Below are 20,790 nucleotides of genomic sequence, written 5' to 3'. Positions count from 1 at the left end.
TATTCGCCCGCCCGCCAACCAAACGGTTGGACAGGCACTGAAAATTTTAATTTAATTAATTGACTAAGGGCCTTAATAGGCCTCTTAATTGTCAGCGGCACGCGTCTCGCCCTCGCCCACGTCACCGTGCACTATTTCACTCCCGTTCGGGGTGGGTGCAACGTGCCCACCCAACAAGGGAAAATTCTGCCCCAAATTATTGTTCCCTTGCTCACAAAGCAGCCAACAAGAAAGCACCATGAATGCTGGAACGAAATAAAAACATAAGCCAGATATGGATTTCTTGTGGGGGGGAATGGCGAATGGGATGGTCTCTAGTCTATGGATTAAAAGATCACAATTCTAAATAAGAACGGCTCCTGTCTATGTCCCTAAGTGTTGAGAACCAAAGCTACATTGCATATTATGAAAATAAAATTGGAACCATTGTTAACATTTTAACATTTGCATGCTGCAATTAAATTGTACATGACCAGAAGCATGAGAATACAAATGAGTGTGTGAAGGAAATTCACAAATATATATATATGCATATATATTTAGGACATTATACTTTAGAATTGAGAAAATGGACATAGATTCATGGATTGCCACTTTCTCCCAGAAGCCCTCAAACATACATGGACAGCACTAGCCTTACAGTCTGCTTTAGACTCAAAACAGATGTTACCTCATCCATACCATCCACTAGGTATCACTGGACCTCTTTCCTTTTTTGGAAATAGGGTAAAGCTTAATTGTTTTATTCACTAGCCAAGGAGCTTTAGGAAAGATTAATGATGGCACAGCCTGTTACTATTTCCATTATGTATTAAGAAGACATCACTAAAACTCAGGCACCCGATACAATTTAGAAAGTCTCTATTTTTCTGTTAAAAGTTTAAAATCACTTTATGAAGAAATAGAAGCAATTGGAAGAAACCAGGAAAGATATTGGAATGTATTATAAGTACACATGGACCAGATATCAGCTCACAGCATTGATATAGTAAAACCATTTTAACAATTAAAAAATAGTGAATTTTAAGAGTTAGCCAAGGAGGCAGCACCATAGATGCTAAAGATGATGTAACCTGGTTTTAGAAGGGTATAAATGGTCAAGTTCCCCTTCAGAAAATCAGGGGTATTGCAGAAAGGTATTGAGAACCCTCCAATATTTCTCTGGTTGTCGAGGGGTTGGATATCTTAAAGTGGACAGCTTCTGTGTCCAAAAGCCCATCAACTTAACCACTCGGGGATTTAAGGTAACACCATTACTTTGAATATTTGATGGATATCCATAACTAATTTTAACTGTAGCAGTGTATTTTAAAATCTTTTTCACTGGATTCTCTATTAGGACTAAGACATAGGGCGAAATCATCCCAGATTTGCACTATGTGTGGTAGTGGGTGGGTAAAACACCATATTGTCCCAATTCCGCCACATTATTTACACATTCCTGGGAAATACGCCATTTTGATGGTGGGCGGACTCTCATTCACCTGCCCGCCCGCCATCACTTCGCCACTTCATCATGCCGGGCGCCATATTTAAAGTCCAGCCACGCGCATGCCTCTCAGTGCTTCCAGGCCACAACTGCTGCAGGGAAGAAGTCCACATAAAGACCGCAGCCCCCAGGTTTAATGACATGTCACTGAAACGCCTTTTGGATGCCATGGAGGCCTGCTGTGATGTCCCCTACCCCTGCTCTGGCCTCAGGACTACCAGTGTTACCAGCCAGGCTTGGGAGGCAGTGGTCAGCGCCAGTGCTCTGCAAAAGAGGACAGCCACCCAGTGCCACTACAGGTTGAATGGACTCATCCATTCTGCCAGATTAACTCACTCTTCTCATCATTCTCAACTCACACACTCACAAACCCATCACACATCCACAGGGATCTCACACCTCAAGGGACAACACCACTAACTCTCACACACACTCTGATATCTCATCAGGATCATATTCTCTGGAGCTCACATCCTCATCCCGTCCATGTCTCCGCTCACCACACAAACATTCCACACAGTGTCATGTGTCCTGCTCACACTCTCTCCATCTGTTTTCATGCAGGAGAAACTGGCTCACAACAGCAGGGAGAGGTCCCAGACCTGGGGTGGAGTGGCTCACATTAGGCCCCTCACTCACTTTGAGGAGTGTGCCATTGCGCTGATTGGTGAGAACGTGGACCGTGCCTGCGGTGACGGTGAGGTTGGCGGTGAACACCCACTTGAGGATCCTGCACCACATCATCCCTCTGTCAATGCAGCTGTGAGTGCTCTCTCTCCTGCTTTTGACTCTGCTGCCATGTAATAATTATCACTACTTTGGTTCACAGGGAGATCTGCCAAGGGACCAATACCCTCAGCCAGCCAGTCCCTCAGCTCCATTCATGTCCTCATCTCCAGCCAAGAGGACTCCTCCTCCAGTTATTATGACACAGCTGATGGTAAATGCTGAGCTGTTCAAATCTCAGAGGGAAACTTGAAACAACTGTCATAACCAATTTTGCAATTTGTATGTTTCGAGATGCAGGATTTGAACTCAGTAGTAATTGGACCACGTGTTCCAAGAGGTTTTTTTATAAAACTTAATTAAACATTTGTTAATACAAAGATTGTAAGAACATACATGTGTCCACAAAATTACTACTATAATAACTACAAAAATCCCCTAATTAATCTGACTCCTAGTTACACCTTTGTTAAAGCAACAGTAAAACACAGACTTAAACAGGCCCCTGGCAAAGCACACACTGGACAGTCACATTCAAAATGAGTTTCTTTCAGCTCTGGGTCCTTGCAGACAGCAGCTTGAGTCTTACAGGCTGGAGGCTTTAGATCTTAGAATCCCTTTCCTTTACCAACAGCTTTCCCTTCCTTTATTCATATTTTCTCTTTGAATGCGTATTCTCATTGTATCACTAGGTTTTTTTGAACTTTACCTCTTCTAACATCAAAGCCCTTTCATAGCAGCAATTTTATTAGTAAGCTTTGGAAAAAGTAAACACATTGTTTGGCTTCTTCTGGCTAGGTGTAATATTTCACCCATTCTTTGAATGCAAGCTACACTAGTTTGTTTAAGGATAAAAGCAAGTTGTCCCATGTTTACCTAATTAACATTTCAAACCTACTTCTCTTCTATACATCAAAACTGTAGACCAGCTGGCTCTAATCCAATTAAGACACGCACACACATACAAACACAGAGACACAGACGCCACTAAGCTCTATTTTAAAATAAGTTCCAATAGCATATAGACTTTATTATATCTTCTTGACACAGTGAAGAGGTGGAAATAAGCAGCCCGGAAAAGCTGTCACCACAGAGGAATCAGCCAGCCCACGAGTGATTCTGGAGGGATAAGTGTGTGTGTGACAGGGCCTTCTGGAGCCTCATGCAAGCCTCTCTCACACACATGGATCCTTCATGTTTAACACTCATCTCAATGTCCTGAGCATTTTGAATGCTGCCTGCTGGGGTTCACCAGTTGTCCATCTGAGCTGAGCTGCATCTCCACCCACCCAGTGATCACACTCCCATGCAGCACCTGATCTCAGCCACTATGACTGTCATTTCACTGTCGATTTGAACAGCATTCTCTTGATCCAGTTCATTGTACACTCCCTTGTCTTTTGCCCTCCCCCCAGTCACCCATTTCCTCTCTCCCATCATAGTTGACCCCCCCCCACCCCCCCACCCCCCCACCCCCCACTGCCCCCACACCTCAGCATCACCTTCCACCTCCCCTCCGTTACCTACCAGCCACAACTCTTTTCCTCTGGGGATGTCCAGGTACATGTGCCTGTGAAAATCCCACCCCCATCCACATTCAGCTCCCCAACCTCCTCCTTCCCACCCCCAGGGTCTGTGTCTGTCTCCGAGTCCCCACCAACCACCCTCGCCATCCCTTTTACCACTACCATTGAACCCTCACCCCCCCACCCTACCACCTCACTCTGCTCTTGGTCATTCTCACCCTTCCTCCAGACCACGCCTACCCTTGGTTCACTCCCCGGGAGTCAGACATGGATGTATCCGACCCCTTCCATGCAAATTCATCTGCACGCTCCACGCAACCCACCCCCCCGCACCCCTTCTCGCCCTGGAAACCCTTCCTCTCTTCACACCCCTTCCCCTCCTGGACTCCCCCTCCCCATACCTGACTCTCTCTACCCTTATCTCTTCAGCCACCCTTCCCAACTCCTTCCTCCAGCCTTACCTCTTCAGCCACACTTAATCCCTCCCTCCTCCTGACTCCTTCCTCTAGCCTTACTCCTACTGCCTTCCTGACTCCTTCCTCCGCTCTTACTACTTCCTCAACCCTTACTCCCTCCCCACCACACCCCTTCCTCCTCCCGTATACCCTCCCCTCTCTGCACTCCTTCCCTTGCACCTTCCACCCCCTTTACTCCTACCTCCCCAGTTGCAGTCTCCTCCCCATTACCCCCTCCTCCCCCCATTCACCCTCCCCAAACTCCCCCCACTGACACCTTCATTCCCCCTTCCCAACCTCAGCCCCCCAACACTGCTTCCTCTTCCAGTTGATCCCAGCCTTCTCACTCCCATTCCCTCGACAATCATCCATTGTGAGCATCAACGGTGACTTTGCAACTTCCGTGAGCTGCTTCACAGCAGAGCCATGTGCAAGGGAACCCACCCAGCATGCCATAGGCATTCCTCCAGTGTACCGTTGCTGTTGGACTCTAGCATCTTCTGCTCCTCGGATGTCCATGATGTGAGCAAGGCCCTGGCGGGTAAGTCCCGACTTCTGCACGTCACAGTTGTCAAGATGTGTTCCACACCGGCCTGTTTTCCCACTGACGTGGGCGAACAATGCAGCGTTGGGGAGGGGGTGGAGGGGGATGATTCCCAGTGGGCAGCACTAATAATGATATGCTGATGTATTACAATGAGGTTCCCGACATCCAATGGCAGAGAACGCAGCCCACTGCCAGTGGACTGAGCGGACAATCGCAAACTGGTTTCATGCCATCATGAAACCGATCACGCCATATTGTCCGCTCACACCACTGAACACGCCCAACGCCGGTAGGTACAGAAAAGCCCAGCCTATGTTTTTTATCTTCTTATAGTCTTTAACCTTGTGATGTAGTTATCCACTTTAAAGTGTATTGCATGTTAAATAGTTCTTTAATAAATTTGTAAATAAGTTGGAAAAGTATAACTTCTCCTGTAATCCTCTGTATGCAGTTTAAGAACCCTCCTCTCTTGTATTTTCTTAAAGTGGGAAGATACAATGTTTGAAGAGCGACCCCTGGACCCTTATAATATCGGGGCAATTATAATTTGGCTCACAAATTATTTAACAGGCTATGTGGAAGAAGGTAATATCTCTTGATGATCATTTCCCTTGAGGGATACATAGTTCAATTTCTCAGACCCAAAATAAGTGTCTGTGAGGTTGCTGCTTTGAACTCGATTGAGGGTGCTTGTTAAGGGAGTGCTCCTGATTCAGAGTAGTCCCCATTGATGCTAGAGTTATAATCCACTTCAAGTGAAAGTGAGTTGGCTTGAACTGAAATGAGTGGTTAAGCATGAAATTATCAATTGTGACTAGACTAATTTGATTGATAAGTTGGTATTGTGAACTGAGGAGTGAAAGTGCTGGAGACGGTATATTTTCTAACTGACCCACTTTAAAAGAGCTGCATGTAATTGTACAGCTGGCTGTTTACAGAACCCATATTGTTTTGAGTGATTTTAAGATTACGACACTGGAGGTGAGCAATGAATTGTAGCTGGTTTGAAATCGCTCTCACTGAATTTCCAAGTCCATCATTTATTCTGTCAGGAGACCGGAAACCGGAGCTGTGCCAGATTTACAAAACGTGGGAGAATCTGGAAATGATGGCATGTCCAGAATCACCACAGACAGAAGGATTGTCTGCAGGTGAACTTGTGTTAGGTTAAAAGCCCCTGAGCTTGAGAAACAGTTGGAGACACTCCATATTAAATGGGAAAGAGGAGGTGGTGTTAGAGAACACCGTGCAGGACATGGTCATCCTGTTACCATGGGGAAATAGTGAGGTAGAGAGATAAACTGGGGAAAAGGGAAGCAATGATGGAGGCATGTAAGAACTCCCCAAGGTGCCATAAGTGATTTTAATGGATGTACAGTAATGGATATCAATGATACAGATGCAAAAGCACCTCCGGCAAGAAAAATCACCAACAAAGCTACGGCACTGTGGCATAACCAGATGGAAAACTGTATTGTGGTGATTGGGTTAAAAGGATTCTATTAGTGGGATAGACAACCTTTCCTCTGGGAGTCTAAATGCTTTGCTTCTTCCCAATCTGTACTCACTGAACTGACTGACTCTATTGTCTTCTCTACCTCACTAACCAACTTCAATTTGAATTTCTGCAGATTCTGACTCCCTGTTTTACTGACAAACAAAAAGATTTGAACCTGACTCTCCCCCATCTCAGTGTCAGTTGAGTTGCCAATAAAAATGGCTACCACAGCCCTGGGTTCCACAGTTCCTCCTGCACCCACAGTCTACTCAGCTAAGCCATACCCTCTGTGCTCACATGAATGAAGACATTTCAACAATGTGGAATTAACTAGAATATCGAGACAATTCCCATTGCCTCAAAAGAATATGTGAGAAACACAAATCAAAAAGTTTTGTCTAACCTTTGCTGGGCAAGGATTGAATTAACATTCTGCAGGCCAGGGAGTTTCTTAATAGTCCCCATAACAGTAATGAACAAATTGTAGTCTGAATAATTGAGATAAACACTGATTTTCAAAAAGAAAATGACCCTGACCATCTTTCTGATTCTGTAAATGATTTCTCTGGACCTGAAATTTTGTTTCTGAGAAACTGAACTTAAATCCAAAACACACAAGGAATTCTAATTCAGCAATTAAGCATCATCTTACATATAGAAACTGGTGTGCGGTTTGTCAGTGTAAAGCTTGCTATTTTAATTTTCATACTGATGACCAATAGCAGCTTTTGCTAAGCACAAATCAAGCAGCCAGCACTGTCCAATTCCTTACCTCTTTATACCAGTCAGCCAAGCGAGTGCTGCTGAACAATTCATCAAGATTCAAGGGCAAGATGACAACATTCGGGATTGAAGAAAGCAGAGGGATGGCCCTGAATTCAGGCTTTTGATAGGCTGATATGTTCCCATTGAATCCTTTCATGAAGTAATAAACAGATTTGTTTGGGTTTCTTCTAGCAGCTGATTCGACAGCACAAATAGCCAATGACGAAGGGTTTAGTTCATCGGAGGTCTGCACAAACATAATTCCGGGCTCTGTGGATGGGTGTGGAGGTTTCAAACTGATTAAACGGTTTGGACCGTCGCTGGAGAAGATTTGGTGAAACAAGTTCATTCGGTCTCTATATTTTGCCAAGTTATTTGTCAGCTCATCTAGCCTTAAATGTTTGTAATAATTTGTGACATATCCTTGGAACGAAATGGATACCACCTTCAAAGGGGAATTTGGCCAAAGCTGGAGGGTGATGCCAAATACTAGTATTAGGAAAAATAACAGTAATTTAGGACTCCTCCTCATAACTGGAGATGGTTCTTCGGTGATGACTGCGAAAGGAAAGAATGATTCAATAAGGAAATAAAACAGCCCAATTGTGATTTTATACAATCATACCCGTGACAAACATCAATTATGAGCTCAAAAACAAAACACTGCCAAAGGTGGAAATAGAAATAAAAATAGAAAAAGCTGCAAATACACAGCAGCAGCATCTGTGGACAGAGAAACAACATTTATGTTTCAGTTTGAATGAAAGATCATTGACGTGAAATGATGTCTCTGTTCCTCTCTCCAAGATGTTGCCTGAGCGACTGAATATTTCCGGCATTTTCTGTTTGTATTATCACTTATGAGTTGGTAGGATGTACTTTCCATAATTTTTTAAATTTTTATTCATCCATGGGATGTGGGCTTCGCTGGCTGGGTCAGCATTTATTGCCCATCCCTAATTGCCCTTGAGAAGATGGTGCTAAGCTGCCTTCTTGAACAGCTGCTGTCCATGAGGTGTAGGTACACCCACAGTGCTGTTAGGAAGGGAGTTCCAGGATTTTGACCCAGCGACAGTGAAGGAACGGTGATATATTTCCAAGTCAGGATGGTGAGTGACTTGGAGGGGAACTTCCAGGTGGTGGTGTTCCCATGTATCTGCTGCTCTTGTCCTTCTAGATGGTAGTGGTTGTGGGTTTGGAGGTTGCTGTCAAAGTTCCTGCAGTGCATCTTGTAGATGGTACACACTGCTGCTACTGTGTGTCAGTGGTGGAGGGAGTGAATGTTTGTGGATGTGGTGCCAATCAAGCGGGCTGCTTTGTCCTGGATGGTGTTGAGCTTCTTGAGTGTTGTGGGAGCTGCACTCATCCAGGCAAATGGGGAGTATTCCATCGCACTCCTGACTTGTGCCTTATGGATGGTGGACAGGCTTTGGGGAGTCAGGAGGCAAGTTACTTGTCGCACGATTCCTAGCCTCTGACCTGCTCTTGTAGGCACAAGTAGTATTTATAGGGCTAGTCCAGTTCAGTTTCTGGCCAATGGAAACCCCCAGGATGTTGATAGTGGGGAATTCAGTGATGATAATGCTATTGAACAGCAAGAGGCGATGGTTAGATTCTCTCTTGTTGGAGATGGTCATTGCCTGACACTTGTGTGGCATGAATGTTACTTGCCAATTGTCAGCCATGCCTGGATATTGTCCAGGTCTTGCCGCATTTGGAAATGGACTACTTCAGTATCTGAGGAGTCATGAATGGTGCTGAACATTGTGCAAACATCAGTGAACATCCCCACTTCTGACCTTATGATGGAAGGACGGTCATTGATGAAGCAGCTGAAGATGGTCAGACCGAGGGTACTACCCTGAGGAACTCCTACAGTGATGTCCTGAAGCTAAGATGACTGACCTCCAACAACCACAACCATCTTCCTTGACTCCAACCAGTGGAGAGTTTCCCCCCTGATTCCCACTGACTCCAGTTTTGCTAAGGCTCCTTGATGCCCAAATCTGTCAAATGCGGCCTTGATGTCAAGGGCAGTCACTCTCACCCCACCTTGTGAGTGCAGCTCTTTTGTCCATGTTTGAGCCAAGGCTGTAATGAGATCAGGAGTTAAGTGGCCCTGGTGGAACTCAAACTGGGCATCAGTGAGCAGGTTATTGCTGAGCAAGTGCCGCTTGATAGCACTGTTGATGACCCCTTCCATCACTTTACTGATGATTGAGAGCAGACACATGGGGCAGTAATTGGCCGGGTTGGATTTATCCTGCTTTTTGTGTACAGGACATACCTGGGCAATTTTCCACATAGCCGGGTAGATGTGGGTGTTGTAGCTGTACTGGAACAGCTTGGTTAGGGGTGCAGCAAGTTCTGGAGCATAAGTCTTCAGTGCTATTGTTGGAATGTTGTAAACGTCCAAAGCCTTTGAAATATGTAGTGCCTTCAGCCGTTCTTGATACACATAGAGTGAATCGAATTGGCTGAAGACTGGCATCTGTGATGCTGGGGACCTCCGGAGGAGGCCGAGATGGATCATCAAATGTTTCAGCCTTGTTTTTGCATTGATGTACTGGGCTCCTCCATCATTGAGGATGGGGATACTTGTGGAGCCTCCTCCTCCAGTGAGTTGTTTAATTGTCCACCACCATTCACGAATGGATATGGCAGGACTGCAGAGCTTAGATCTGATCCGTTGGTTGTGGGATCACTTAGCTCTGTCTATCACTTGCTGCTTATGCTGTTTGGCACGCAAGTTGTCCTGTGTTATAGCTTCACCAGGTGGACCTAGCAAGAAATAGCAAGATATGACGTAGGGTCAGATGATGTAGAATCTGTGTGGGTAGAGTTGAGGAACCGCAAAGGTAAAAAAACCATAATGGGAGTTATGTACAGGCCTCCGAACAGTAGTCAGGATGTGGGACAAAAGATACACCAGGAGATAGAAAAGGTGTGTAAGAAAGGCAAGGTTACAGTGATCATGGGGGATTTCAATATGCAGGTAGACTGGGAAAATCAGGTTGGTAGAGGATCCCAAGAAAAGGAACTTGTAGAATGTCTAAGAGATGGCTTTTTGGAGCAGCTTGTGGTGGAGCCCACTAGGGAACAGGCAATTCTAGATTTAGTGATGTGTAATGAGGCAGATTTGATAAGGGAGCTGAAGGTGACGGAACCCTTAGGAGGAAGTGACCATAATATGATAGAATTTACCCTGCAATTTGAGAGGATAAAGCTGGAATCAGATGTAACGGTATTACAGTTGAATAAAGGCAACTACAGAGGCATGAGGGAGGAGCTGGCCAGAATTGACTGGGAGATGAGCCTAGCAGGAAAGACAGTGGAACAGCAATGGCAGGAGTTTCTGGGAGTAATTTGGAAGACACAACAAAAATTCATCGCTAAGAAGAAGAAGCATACTAAAGGGAGGACGAGGCAACCATGGCTGACAAGGGAAGTCAAGGACAGCATAAAAGCTAAAGAGAAAGCATACAATGTGGTGAAGAGCAGTTGGAAACCAGGGGATTGGGAAGCCTACAAAGGCCAACAGAGGACAACTAAAAAAGAAATAAGGAGGGAGAAGATTAAATATGAGGGTAAACTGGCCAGTAATATAAAAGAAGATTGCAAGAGTTTTTTTTAGATACATAAAGGGTCAGAGAGAGGCAAAAGTGGACATTGGACCGCTGGAAAATGATGCTGGAGAAGTAGTAGTGGGGAACAAAGAAATGGCGGAGGAACTGAATAGGTACTTTGCATCAGTCTTCACGGTGGAAGACATGAGTAACATCCCCAAAGTTCAAGAGAGTCGGGGGGAAGAGGTGAGTATGGTGGCCATTACCAAGGAGAAGGTGCTAGGAAAACTGAAAGGTCTGAAGGTGGATAAATCACCTGGGCCAGATGGATTACACCTCAGAGTTCTGAAGGAGATAGCTAAAGAGATAGTGGAGGCGTTAGTGGTGATCTTTCAGGAATCAATGGAGTCAGGGAGGGTCCCAGAGGACTGGAAAATCGCTAATGTAACCCCCCTGTTTAAGAAGGGAGTGAGGCAAAAGACGGGAAATTACAGGCCGATTAGCCTGACCTCAGTCATTGGTAAGATTTTAGAGTCGATTATTAAGGATGAGATTTCAGAATACTTGGAAGTACATGGTAAAATAGGGCAAAGTCAGCATGGTTTCATCAAGGGGAGGTCATGCCTAACAAATCTGTTAGAATTCTTTGAGGAGGTAACGAGTAGGTTAGACAAAGGAGAGCCAATGGATGTTATCTACTTGGACTTCCAGAAGGCCTTTGACAAGGTGCCGCACAGGAGGCTGCTCAGTAAGATAAGAGCCCATGATGTTAGAGGCAAGGTACTAGCATGGATAGAAGATTGGCTGTCTGGCAGGAGGCAGAGAGTGGGGATAAGGGAGTCCTTCTCAAGATGGCGGCCGGTGACTAGTGGAGTTCCGCAGGGGTCAGTGTTGGGACCACAACTTTTCACTTTATACATTAATGATCTAGATGAAGGAACTGAGGGCATCCTGGCTAAGTTTGCAGATGATGCAAAGATAGGTGGAGGGACAGGTAGTATTGAGGAGGCGGGGAGGCTGCAGAAGGATTTGGACAGGTTAGGAGAATGGGCAAAGAAGTGGCAGATGGAATATAACGTGGGGAAGTGTGAGGTCATGCACTTTGGTAGGAAGAACAGAGGCACAGACTATTTTCTAAATGGGGAGAGAATTCAGAAATCTGGAGTGCAAAGGGACTTGGGAGTCCTAGTCCAGGATTCTCTTAAGGTTAACTTGCAGGTTGAGTCGGTAGTTAGGAAGGCAAATGCAATGTTGGCATTTATTTTGAGAGGACTAGAATATAAAAGCAGGGATGTGCTGCTGAGGCTTTATAAGGCTCTGGTCAGATCACATTTAGAATATTGTGAGCAATTTTGGGCTCCGTATCTCAGGAAGGATGTGCTGGCCCTGGAGAGGGTCCAGAGGAGGTTCACGAGAACGATCCCAGGAATGAAAGGCTTAACATATGAAGAACATTTGAGGACTTTGGGTCTGTACTCGATGGAGTTTAGAAGGATGAGGGGAGATCTGATTGAAACTTACAGAATACTGAAAGGCCTGGATAGAGTGGATGTGGGAAGATGTTTCCATTAGTAGGAGAGACTAGGACCCGAGGGCACAGCCTCAGAGTAAAGGGAAGACCTTTTAGAACAGAGATGAGGAGAAACTTCTTTAGCCAGAGAGTGGTGAATCTATGGAATTCATTGCCACAGAAGGCTGTGGAGGCCAGGTCATTGAGTGTATTTAAGACCGAGATAGATAGGTTCTTGATTGGTAAGGGGATCAAAGGTTATGGGGAGAAGGCGGGAGAATGGGGTTGAAAAACTTACCAGACATGATTCAATGGCGCAGCAGACTCGATGGGCCGAATGGCCTAATTTCTGCTCCTATGTCTTATGGTCTTATGGTCTTATGGACCTTATTTTTAGGTATGCCTGATACTGCTCCTGGCATGCCCTCCTGCATTCTTCATTGAACCAGGGTTGATCCACTCGCTTGATTGTAATGGTAGAGTGGAGGATATGCCAGGCCATGAGGTTACAGAATATGTTCAAGTGCAATTCTGCTGCTGCTGGTGGCCCACAGCGCCTCATGGATGCCCAGTGTTGAGCTGCTAGATCTGTTCGAAACCTATCCAATTTAGCATGGTGGAAGTGCCATACAACACGATGGGGGGAATCCTCAATGTGAAGGTGGAACTTCGTCTCCACAATGACTGTGTGGTGGTCACTCCTACCGATATTGTCATGGACAGATGCATCCGCGGCAGGTAGGTTGGTGAGGATGAGGTCAAGTATGTTTTACCCTCTTGGTGGATCCCTCACCACCTGCCACAGACCCAGTCTGGCAGTTATGTCCTTTAGGACTCGGCCAGCTCGATCAGTAGTGGTGCTACTGAGCCACTCTTAGTGATGGACATTGAAGACCCCCACTCAGAGTACATTCTGTGCCCTTTCCACCCTCATTGCTTCCTCCAAGTGGTTTTCAACATGGAGGAACATTGATTCAGCAGCTGAGGGAGGGCAATGCATGGTCATCAGCAGGAGGTTTCCTTGCCCATACTTGGCCTGATGCCATGAGACTTCATGGGGTCCAGAGTCGATGTTGGGGATTCCCAGGGCAACGCCCTGCCAGCTGTATACCACTGTGCTGCCACCTCTGCTGGGTCTGTCCTGCCGGTGGGACAGGATATACCCAGGGATGGTGATGTCTGGGACATTATCTGTAAGGCATGATTTCGTGAGGATGACTATGTCAGTCTGTTGCTTGACTAGCCTGTGAGACAGTTCTCCCAAATTTGGCACAGCCCCCAGATGTTAGTAAGGAGGACTTTGCAGGGTCGACAGGGCTGAGTTTGCCATTGGGGTTTCCGGTGCCTAGGTCGATGCCAGGTGGTCCGTCCGATTTCTTTCACAATTTCCCTGATCTAATCAGTAAATAAGATGGTTATGGTGGCTGTTGGAAGTTAATCATCTCAGCTCCAGGACATCGCTGCAGGAGTTCCTCAGAGCAGTGCCCTAGGCCCAACCAGCTTCCTTCCATTGGAAGCTCAGAAGTGGGGATGTTCGCTGATGATTGCACAATGCTCAGCACCATTTGCGACTCCTCAGATACTGAAGCGATCCATGTCCAAATGCAGCAAGACTTAGACAATTTCCAGGCTTGGGCTGACAAGTGGTAAGTAACATTCATGCCAAACAAGTGCCAGGCAATGACCATCTCCAGCAACAGAGGGTCTAACCATCGCCCCTTGATACTCACTTGCATTACAATAGCTGAATCCCCTGCTGTCAACATCCTGGGGGTTACCATTGACCAGAAGCTGAACTGGACCAACCATATAAATACTGTGACTACAAAAGCAGGTCAGAGGCTAGGAATCCTGCAGCGAGTAACTCACCTCTGGCTCCCCAAAGCCTGTCCACTATTTATAAAGCACAAGTCAGGAGTGTGATGCAATACTCTCCACTTTTCTGGATGAGTGTAGCTCCAACAATACTCAAGAAGCTTACACAATCCAGGGCAAAGTAACCCGCTTGATTGGCACCCCACCCGAAAACACTCCCTCCACCACTGACACACAGTAGCAGCAGTGTGTACCATCTACAAGATGCACTGCAGGAACTCATCAAACCTCCTTAGACCAGCATCTTCCAAACCCACGACCACTACTATCTAGAAGGACAAGGGTAGCAGATGTATAGGAACGCCACCACCTGGATGTTCCCCTCCAAGCCACTCTATATCCTGACATGGAAATACATCGCCGTTCCTTCACTGTCGCTGGGTCAAAATCCTGGAACTCCCTGCCTAACAGCACTGTGAGTGTACATACACCACATGGTCTGCAGGGGTTCAAGAAGGCAGCTCACCACCGCCTTCTCAAGGGCAATTAGGGATGGCAATAAATGCTGACCTAGCCTGCCATGCTGACATCCCTTGAATGAATAAAAAAAAGTAAATCATTTCTGACAGCAGGAAGTGAATGAAATTATTATCCACCATTTGCGTAAGTTAAGCATTAAGTTCAGAGGCAGTGCAATTAAAATTGGGAAAATGGCAGACTAACAACAGCAAGTGGAACCTCCCTCATTCTTTGAAAGGAGCTCGTCCTCCACAGGCAAACAAGAATTATCTCCATTCTAAAAGTGACAAATGACTACGGGCATTGAACCTTGCTCCAAATTCACACCCACGACACTCAAGCAACTTTTCTTGCTTTTTTCTATTGAGACATTTTTTATCAATGTAGATTTTCAGTTAAGGCAGCAATGAGACCAAAGAAATTGCTGAGAGGACTGAAATGTCACGCTGCCAAAAAATGGCATCAAAATTTAACCATGGACCCAACTCAAAGTTGTCCCATATCAGGGAGAGAATAAAGGATAGGTCAGGATGAAGCATTTCATTTGGAGGTTGAACGTTGTTCAATGAATAAGGAACACTCACTAATATAAATAATCCACCATCCTTCCAGCTTCATTCAAGCCCCACATACAAATGGGAAGCATACCAAAGCAACACAGAAACAGTCGGTAGGATTCTGCAAACTTAAATCAACTGGCCAGCTCAGAAACACCTTCAGCCTTTCCCACTCATTGTCCCAATTAGTCCAGTCAATACATCACCAGGTGATGGTTACAAAAAAAACCCTTGACCTTTATACAACTTTTCACATGGCAAAATCTCCCAAGGGTTGTGTTTTAAGGCTTTTACTGTAACTAACAAACTGAAATCAGCAACGACAAAACATTACATAACAGGGAACTAATAGGCCAAACTAAAGATAAGGTATTTTCTCATTAACTGATTAACACAATTGCAATATGCCAGTGAAACGTTTTTTACTTTACGCCATGCTTCTGGAAGATGTCACAATACAAGATTAAGTTCCAAGTTAATCCCAGCTTTCGAGCAGGCTCAATTCTCTCTACCACGCTAGGTCAAATCTTCCAGTATCATTTGAAAATCATTCCACTCAGACCGATTGTTCAGAACTGAATCCACCAGGAAGGCTCGCCCCAGTGACTCCTTATTCATTATAATCTCAAGAATTCCCATCAGTTTTATCCTCTTCCTTTCAAACAGAAAATCAACTTTTACAAGCATTCTGTTTAGTTGTTGACACAAACACAGCTCGCTCTGCTCCTCAGAGCAATAGCTGCTGCTTCTCCATTCAGCAGTAATTCCTCCCTCTCAGCCCATTCAGCCCATCATGTCTGCATCAGCCAAAAAAGAAAACAATAAAAAAAAACTAGTTGCCCATTCTTATCCCACCTTCCAGCACCCTTGCAGGTTACAACAATTTAGGTGCAGATCCAGGTGCCTTTTAGATGAGTTGAGGGTTTCTGCCTCCACCACCAAGCCAGCCAGTGAATTCCAAACACCCACCACACTCTGGGTGAAGAAGTTTATCCTCATGTCCCCTCTAATCCTTCTATCAATCACCTCAAATCTGTGCCCCCTGGTAATTGACCCCTCTGCAAGGGAAAACAGGGCATCCCTGTCTACTATATCTAGACCCCTGATAATCTAGTACATCTCAATCAGGTCACCCTTCAGCCTCCTCTGTTCCAAGTAAAACAAGCCCAGCCTATCCAATCTTTCATCATCCTTTCTCCAGAGTCCATGACCCAGGGCCTCCAATCAAGCCTGGAAGAAACCTCTGAAGAGGAACCTGAAGGCACCCTCCCTGAAGTCCCATCACAGCGCTCACCCACACCCTCCAACAGCGCAGAGACACACACCTACCTTTAGAATAGCCTCAGGATCACTATCTGGTGAGCACATCGCACTTTCTGATCCACAGCAGGTGGAGGCAGGGACTTCCCAGGTCCCTGGCACTCGGAGGACTGCTGGAGACCAGAAATCTGCTGAGTCCGAGTCAAATGATGAACCTCTGGACTCGATCATGTCACAGTTGCTGGAGCTGCAAAGGCAAACTCGGTAACATCAGGAAGGGATGTCCACTGCACTCCTCAGATTGCAAGGCACGAGGGAGGAGTCCATCTGCCTTCAGTCTGAGGTGATAGCACCGGCATGCCAACGCACTGAGGTCAACACTGGTAGGATAGTGGCCAAGACATCATTCCTGCACAGCTGCATGGGCTTAACTCCATCGCTGACGCCATATTTGGCCTCCAGCAGTGTCAACGCGAGAAGGGTGCAGGGCAGCTTGATCGCACTCCAGCTACCTCTTATCCTCAAGAAGTCAGCCTGGGGCCCTCAGGCACCCATAGGGAGGAGGGTCAGCAGGTGTACACCCTGGGGCCACCCACCCAGGTGACTCTGGGAGTGTCCGGCCCATCCGAACCCCCTCTTCCTGTGACCCCAGCAGCTCCAGCTCCACAGCACGAGGAGGGTGCCACTGCCACACAGCAGGACCCTAAAAGCAGGCCGGGGCCTTCCAGATCTCGGCCCTCCAGAGGACGCCCGCCAAAGTCATCACAGACAGGGCATAACAATCAGCAGGCTGCCTCCACCTCTGCTGTGGATGTCCAGGGAGCACCAAGACGTAGCGGCAGGGTTAGGAAGGTTAAGAAGAATTAGTTCAACAGCCTGAGCACGAGTGTTGATCACTTGTACATAATGTTCACTATTGTAAATAAACTCCCAAGAATGTCTCCCTGCCTATGGCTCCTTGTTCTGATGAGCAGTGTTTATCTCACTCAGATGTGAAACCTGTCTGCACAAGATAAAGGCAGGTGTCTCAGTCCAGGGCCTCTTCCCTGTGCTTTGTGCAGCCTTCAGGCCAAAGTGATGGTCCAGCCTCACACTCCCTGGACACATTACTGATGCCTGCACCTCGATGGTGCTGGTCATTGCTGCCAGAATGTTGTGGGCAGGTGTCACAGAGTTCCCTCATTCTCTCTGTGTGCTCTCAGCACCTTTAAGGTGGGGCTGACCCCCATCTCTTCAGCATCAGTGACCAGTGACGCTGTGATCCTGAAGCAATTATCCAGGCCACCAGGACAGTGTCTCCATGACTGGAGCATTCTCACAGAGGGTATGCGCACTGCCATAAACCAGACTGGAGTCAAACATTCACAACTGCGATGTGAGGATCTGTGGGGACACCTCACTGCATGTCGTCATCGTCCTCCGCAAATCTAGCAGCTATGAGGGCCTCCTGAGTGTGCCTGCCTCATCTGGCCAGTGCGAGGGCCTCATCCCTGTCATCGTCACCTTTGAGGACCTCCTCACCCTCATCCCCGTCAGCATCCTCCTCATCAGAGGAGATGTGCAGCTCCTCCATCTCCTCCTCAGCCAGCTCCTCTCCCCGTTGCAGCGCCAGGTTGTAAAGGGCACAGCAGACGATGACGATGTGTGACACCCTCTGTGGACTGTATTGCAGGGCTCCACCAGACCGGTCCAGGCACCGGAACCTCATTTTCAGCATCCTGATGGTCTGCCCCACCAAGTTGTGAGTTGCAGCCTGAGCCTCATTATAGCGTCACTCTGCTGCAGTCTGAGGCTACCGCACGGGTGTCATCAGTCACGGCCTCTGTGGGTAGCCCTTATCCCTGAGGAGCCAACCCTGCAGCTTCTGTGGACCCTGGAAACTCCAGGGATCTGTGACTGACTGAGAGTGTAGGAGTCGTGCACACTCCCTGGAAACCGTGTGCACACCTGTAGGATGTGGGGCTGACCCCCATTTCTTCACAGCTGCACATTCAGTGAGTGGAACCCCTTGCAGTTAATATAGTTCACCACGTGTTGTGACGGAGATCTGAGCGCCATGTGAGTGCAATCAATCGCACCCTGCACCTGTGGGAAACCCGAGATCTGGGCAAATCCAATTGCTTTTTCATCCTGGTTGTCCCGGACCCGGGCGAAATGCACAAAGTTGTGTGCCCTCGCAAAGATGGCACCCGTGACCTCCTGGATGCATTTGTGGATGGCGGATCGTGAGATCCCACAGAGGTCACCAACGGAACCCTGAAAGGAGCCACAGACGTAGAAATTGAGCGCCACGGTCACTTTCACAGCCACTGGCAGTGGATGCCCTCCATGTCCCCTTGGCACCAAATCCTGCAGCAGGTGGCAGATGTGACCGACCAGTTCCCTGGACATGCACAGTCTTCGACGACACTGGTTCTCGAACATCTGCAGGAATGAAAAGCAGCGTCTATAGACCCTGGGTCTAGCTAGGCACCAACCAGCAATGGCTCACTGTGGTGTGTGCGGGAGCCCCAGCCGCCCCTTCTTCCTGAGGTTGCTGCTTCTGCCTCTGCGCAGCCAGGAGCCTCAGCACCTCTCTCTTCCATCATCTCCACTCTCTGTAGGCCATCAGGCATACAACTAGTTCACCATGCTCCATGATCCTGATGTACTCCTCCTACAGGATGAAAGGGAGAGGCATGTGGGTTAGCATGGGTGTACTAAAAACCTGTCCCGGTTAAGTGTGATGGCCCCTTAATGCTTTCCAGAGAGTGCTGGTCACCACTTGGATGGCCAGAGATTAGTGTGCTGCAAGGCTGCCCTGTTAGCTTGAACCATGGGGGAGACTGGTCCAAACCGGGATGCTGACATTGCAAGGGGCTGAGTGCCCCCAGCAGTGACTGCTCCATGGCCAGTTTTAGCAAGGAGATTGCACAACGTGTCCAGTCCAACTGTTCTGCAGTCCACTAAAATGCTCATGCCTTTGCAGTCTGTGCTGGGGGTTGCAGGGGGAGTTTGGGCGGAGATGGGGGGTGGGGGTTGGAGGGGGGGAAGATCCAGAGTACTTGGTGGCACTTGGATGCCTCTGCATTGCTTGAGTGTGGCAGATAAGCTAGAAGCCCAACTCCAATCATATCAATGTGCATGCGCCTGAACTGTCTCAGCTGCAGAGGAATGGTCACGTTATACAGGTTTCCCTAATGCTTGACCACTTCCCTCGGCAACCCTACCCCCCACCCCAAATGCTTGTTTGCCATATTCAATGGCAGGTCTGGCCTTAACCCCACCAAGACCCTTGAAGCCCAACAGGTGACCCTGGTGAGTGCTGCGTAACATTACTGTGTACTCACCTCCGAGTTCCCCTCGTAGTGCAGGCGGCCAAGCGCATGCCTTTTATGGCAGGAAATTCGGCCTGCCATTGACGGGCTGAGTGGATGATCGCAAACTGGTTTCCCACCGTCGTAAAACCGATTGCGCCAAATTGTCCACTCAGGCCACCGATCACACCCAACGCCAGCGGGCACGGAATATTCCATCCAAAGAGACAGAGAGTAATGTATCTAAATTTGCTGACAACACAAAGCTAGATTCAAATGTAAGCTGTGAGGAGGACACAGAGAGGTTGCAAAGAGATATAGACAGGTTAAGTGAGTAGGCAACAAGGTGGCAGATGGAATATAATGTGGGAAAGTGTGAGATCATCCATTTTGGTCCTAAGAATGAAAAAGCAGAACATTTTTTAGAAGGTGCGAGACTTGTAAATGTTGATGTTCAGAGGGGCTTGGGTGTACTCATACAGGGAACACAGGCAGATAGCATGCAGGTACAGCAAGCAATTAGTAAGGTAAATGGTATGTTGTCCTTTATTGGAAGTGGATTGGAGTACAGGAATGATGAAGTCTTGTAACAGTTGTGCAGGGCTTTGGCGATACCACACCTGAAATATTGTGTGCAATCTTGGTATCCAGATTTTATGAAGGAGAGACTTCTGTTAGAGGTACAGCAAAGGTTCATTAGATTGTCCCTGGGATGTGAGGCTTGTCCTATGGTGAGCTGCTGAGTAAACTGTGTATATATTCTCTCCAGTTTAGAGGAATGCAAGGTGGTCTCATTGAAGCATTCTATATTACGAAGATGCTTGAGAGGGTAGATACTCGGAGATTGTTTCCCCTGGTCGGGGAATCAAGAGCACAGGGGCACAGTCTCAGGATAAGGGGGGTGACCATTTAGGACTGAGTTGAGGAGAAATTTCTTCACTCAAAGGGTTGTGAATTTTTGGAGTTATCTATCCCAGAGGGCTGTGGATGTTCCATTGTTGAATATATTTCAAGCTGGAAAAGACAGATTTTTAGTCTTTCAGAGGATCAAAGGAAAGAGGAGCGGATGGGAAAGTGGAGTTAAAGCCAAAGATCAGCCGTGATCATATTGAATGGCGGAGCAGGCTCAATAGTTCATGTGGTTTTCTCCTGCTTCTATTTCTCATGTTCTGCCTTTTACAAATTCTTTTTGATTCTTTTCAATTAACTCAAGTATCTCCAAGTGCCTGTTGATTTTATCCCCCACTCTCTCTCTCTCTCT

General features: G+C 47.0%; 2 protein-coding genes across 3 annotated transcripts in view; both read right to left on the bottom strand.

Annotated features, from left to right (window-relative positions):
• The window catches only part of LOC144693663 (lactosylceramide 4-alpha-galactosyltransferase-like), a 278,016-nt gene that overhangs the window by 90,199 nt on the left and 167,027 nt on the right, over positions 1 to 20,790 (bottom strand). The gene's annotated exons all lie outside the window — the stretch shown is intronic.
• Positions 1 to 20,790, bottom strand: part of LOC144693660 (lactosylceramide 4-alpha-galactosyltransferase-like) — a 33,120-nt gene that overhangs the window by 8,363 nt on the left and 3,967 nt on the right. For both annotated transcript variants that reach the window (XM_078563526.1, XM_078563525.1), the window contains one exon: positions 7,014 to 7,564. In XM_078563526.1, the coding sequence (XP_078419652.1) occupies positions 7,014 to 7,538 (525 nt within the window). In that variant the 5' untranslated portion in view covers positions 7,539 to 7,564. The remainder of the gene's footprint in view (positions 1 to 7,013; positions 7,565 to 20,790) is intronic.

The sequence above is a fragment of the Cetorhinus maximus genome, chromosome 19 (assembly GCF_964194155.1).
Source record: "Cetorhinus maximus chromosome 19, sCetMax3.hap1.1, whole genome shotgun sequence".
Lineage (NCBI taxonomy): Eukaryota > Metazoa > Chordata > Chondrichthyes > Lamniformes > Cetorhinidae > Cetorhinus > Cetorhinus maximus.
The sequence above is the reverse complement of the archived record's forward strand: the minus strand, read 5'-3'. Positions and strand labels throughout refer to the sequence as shown.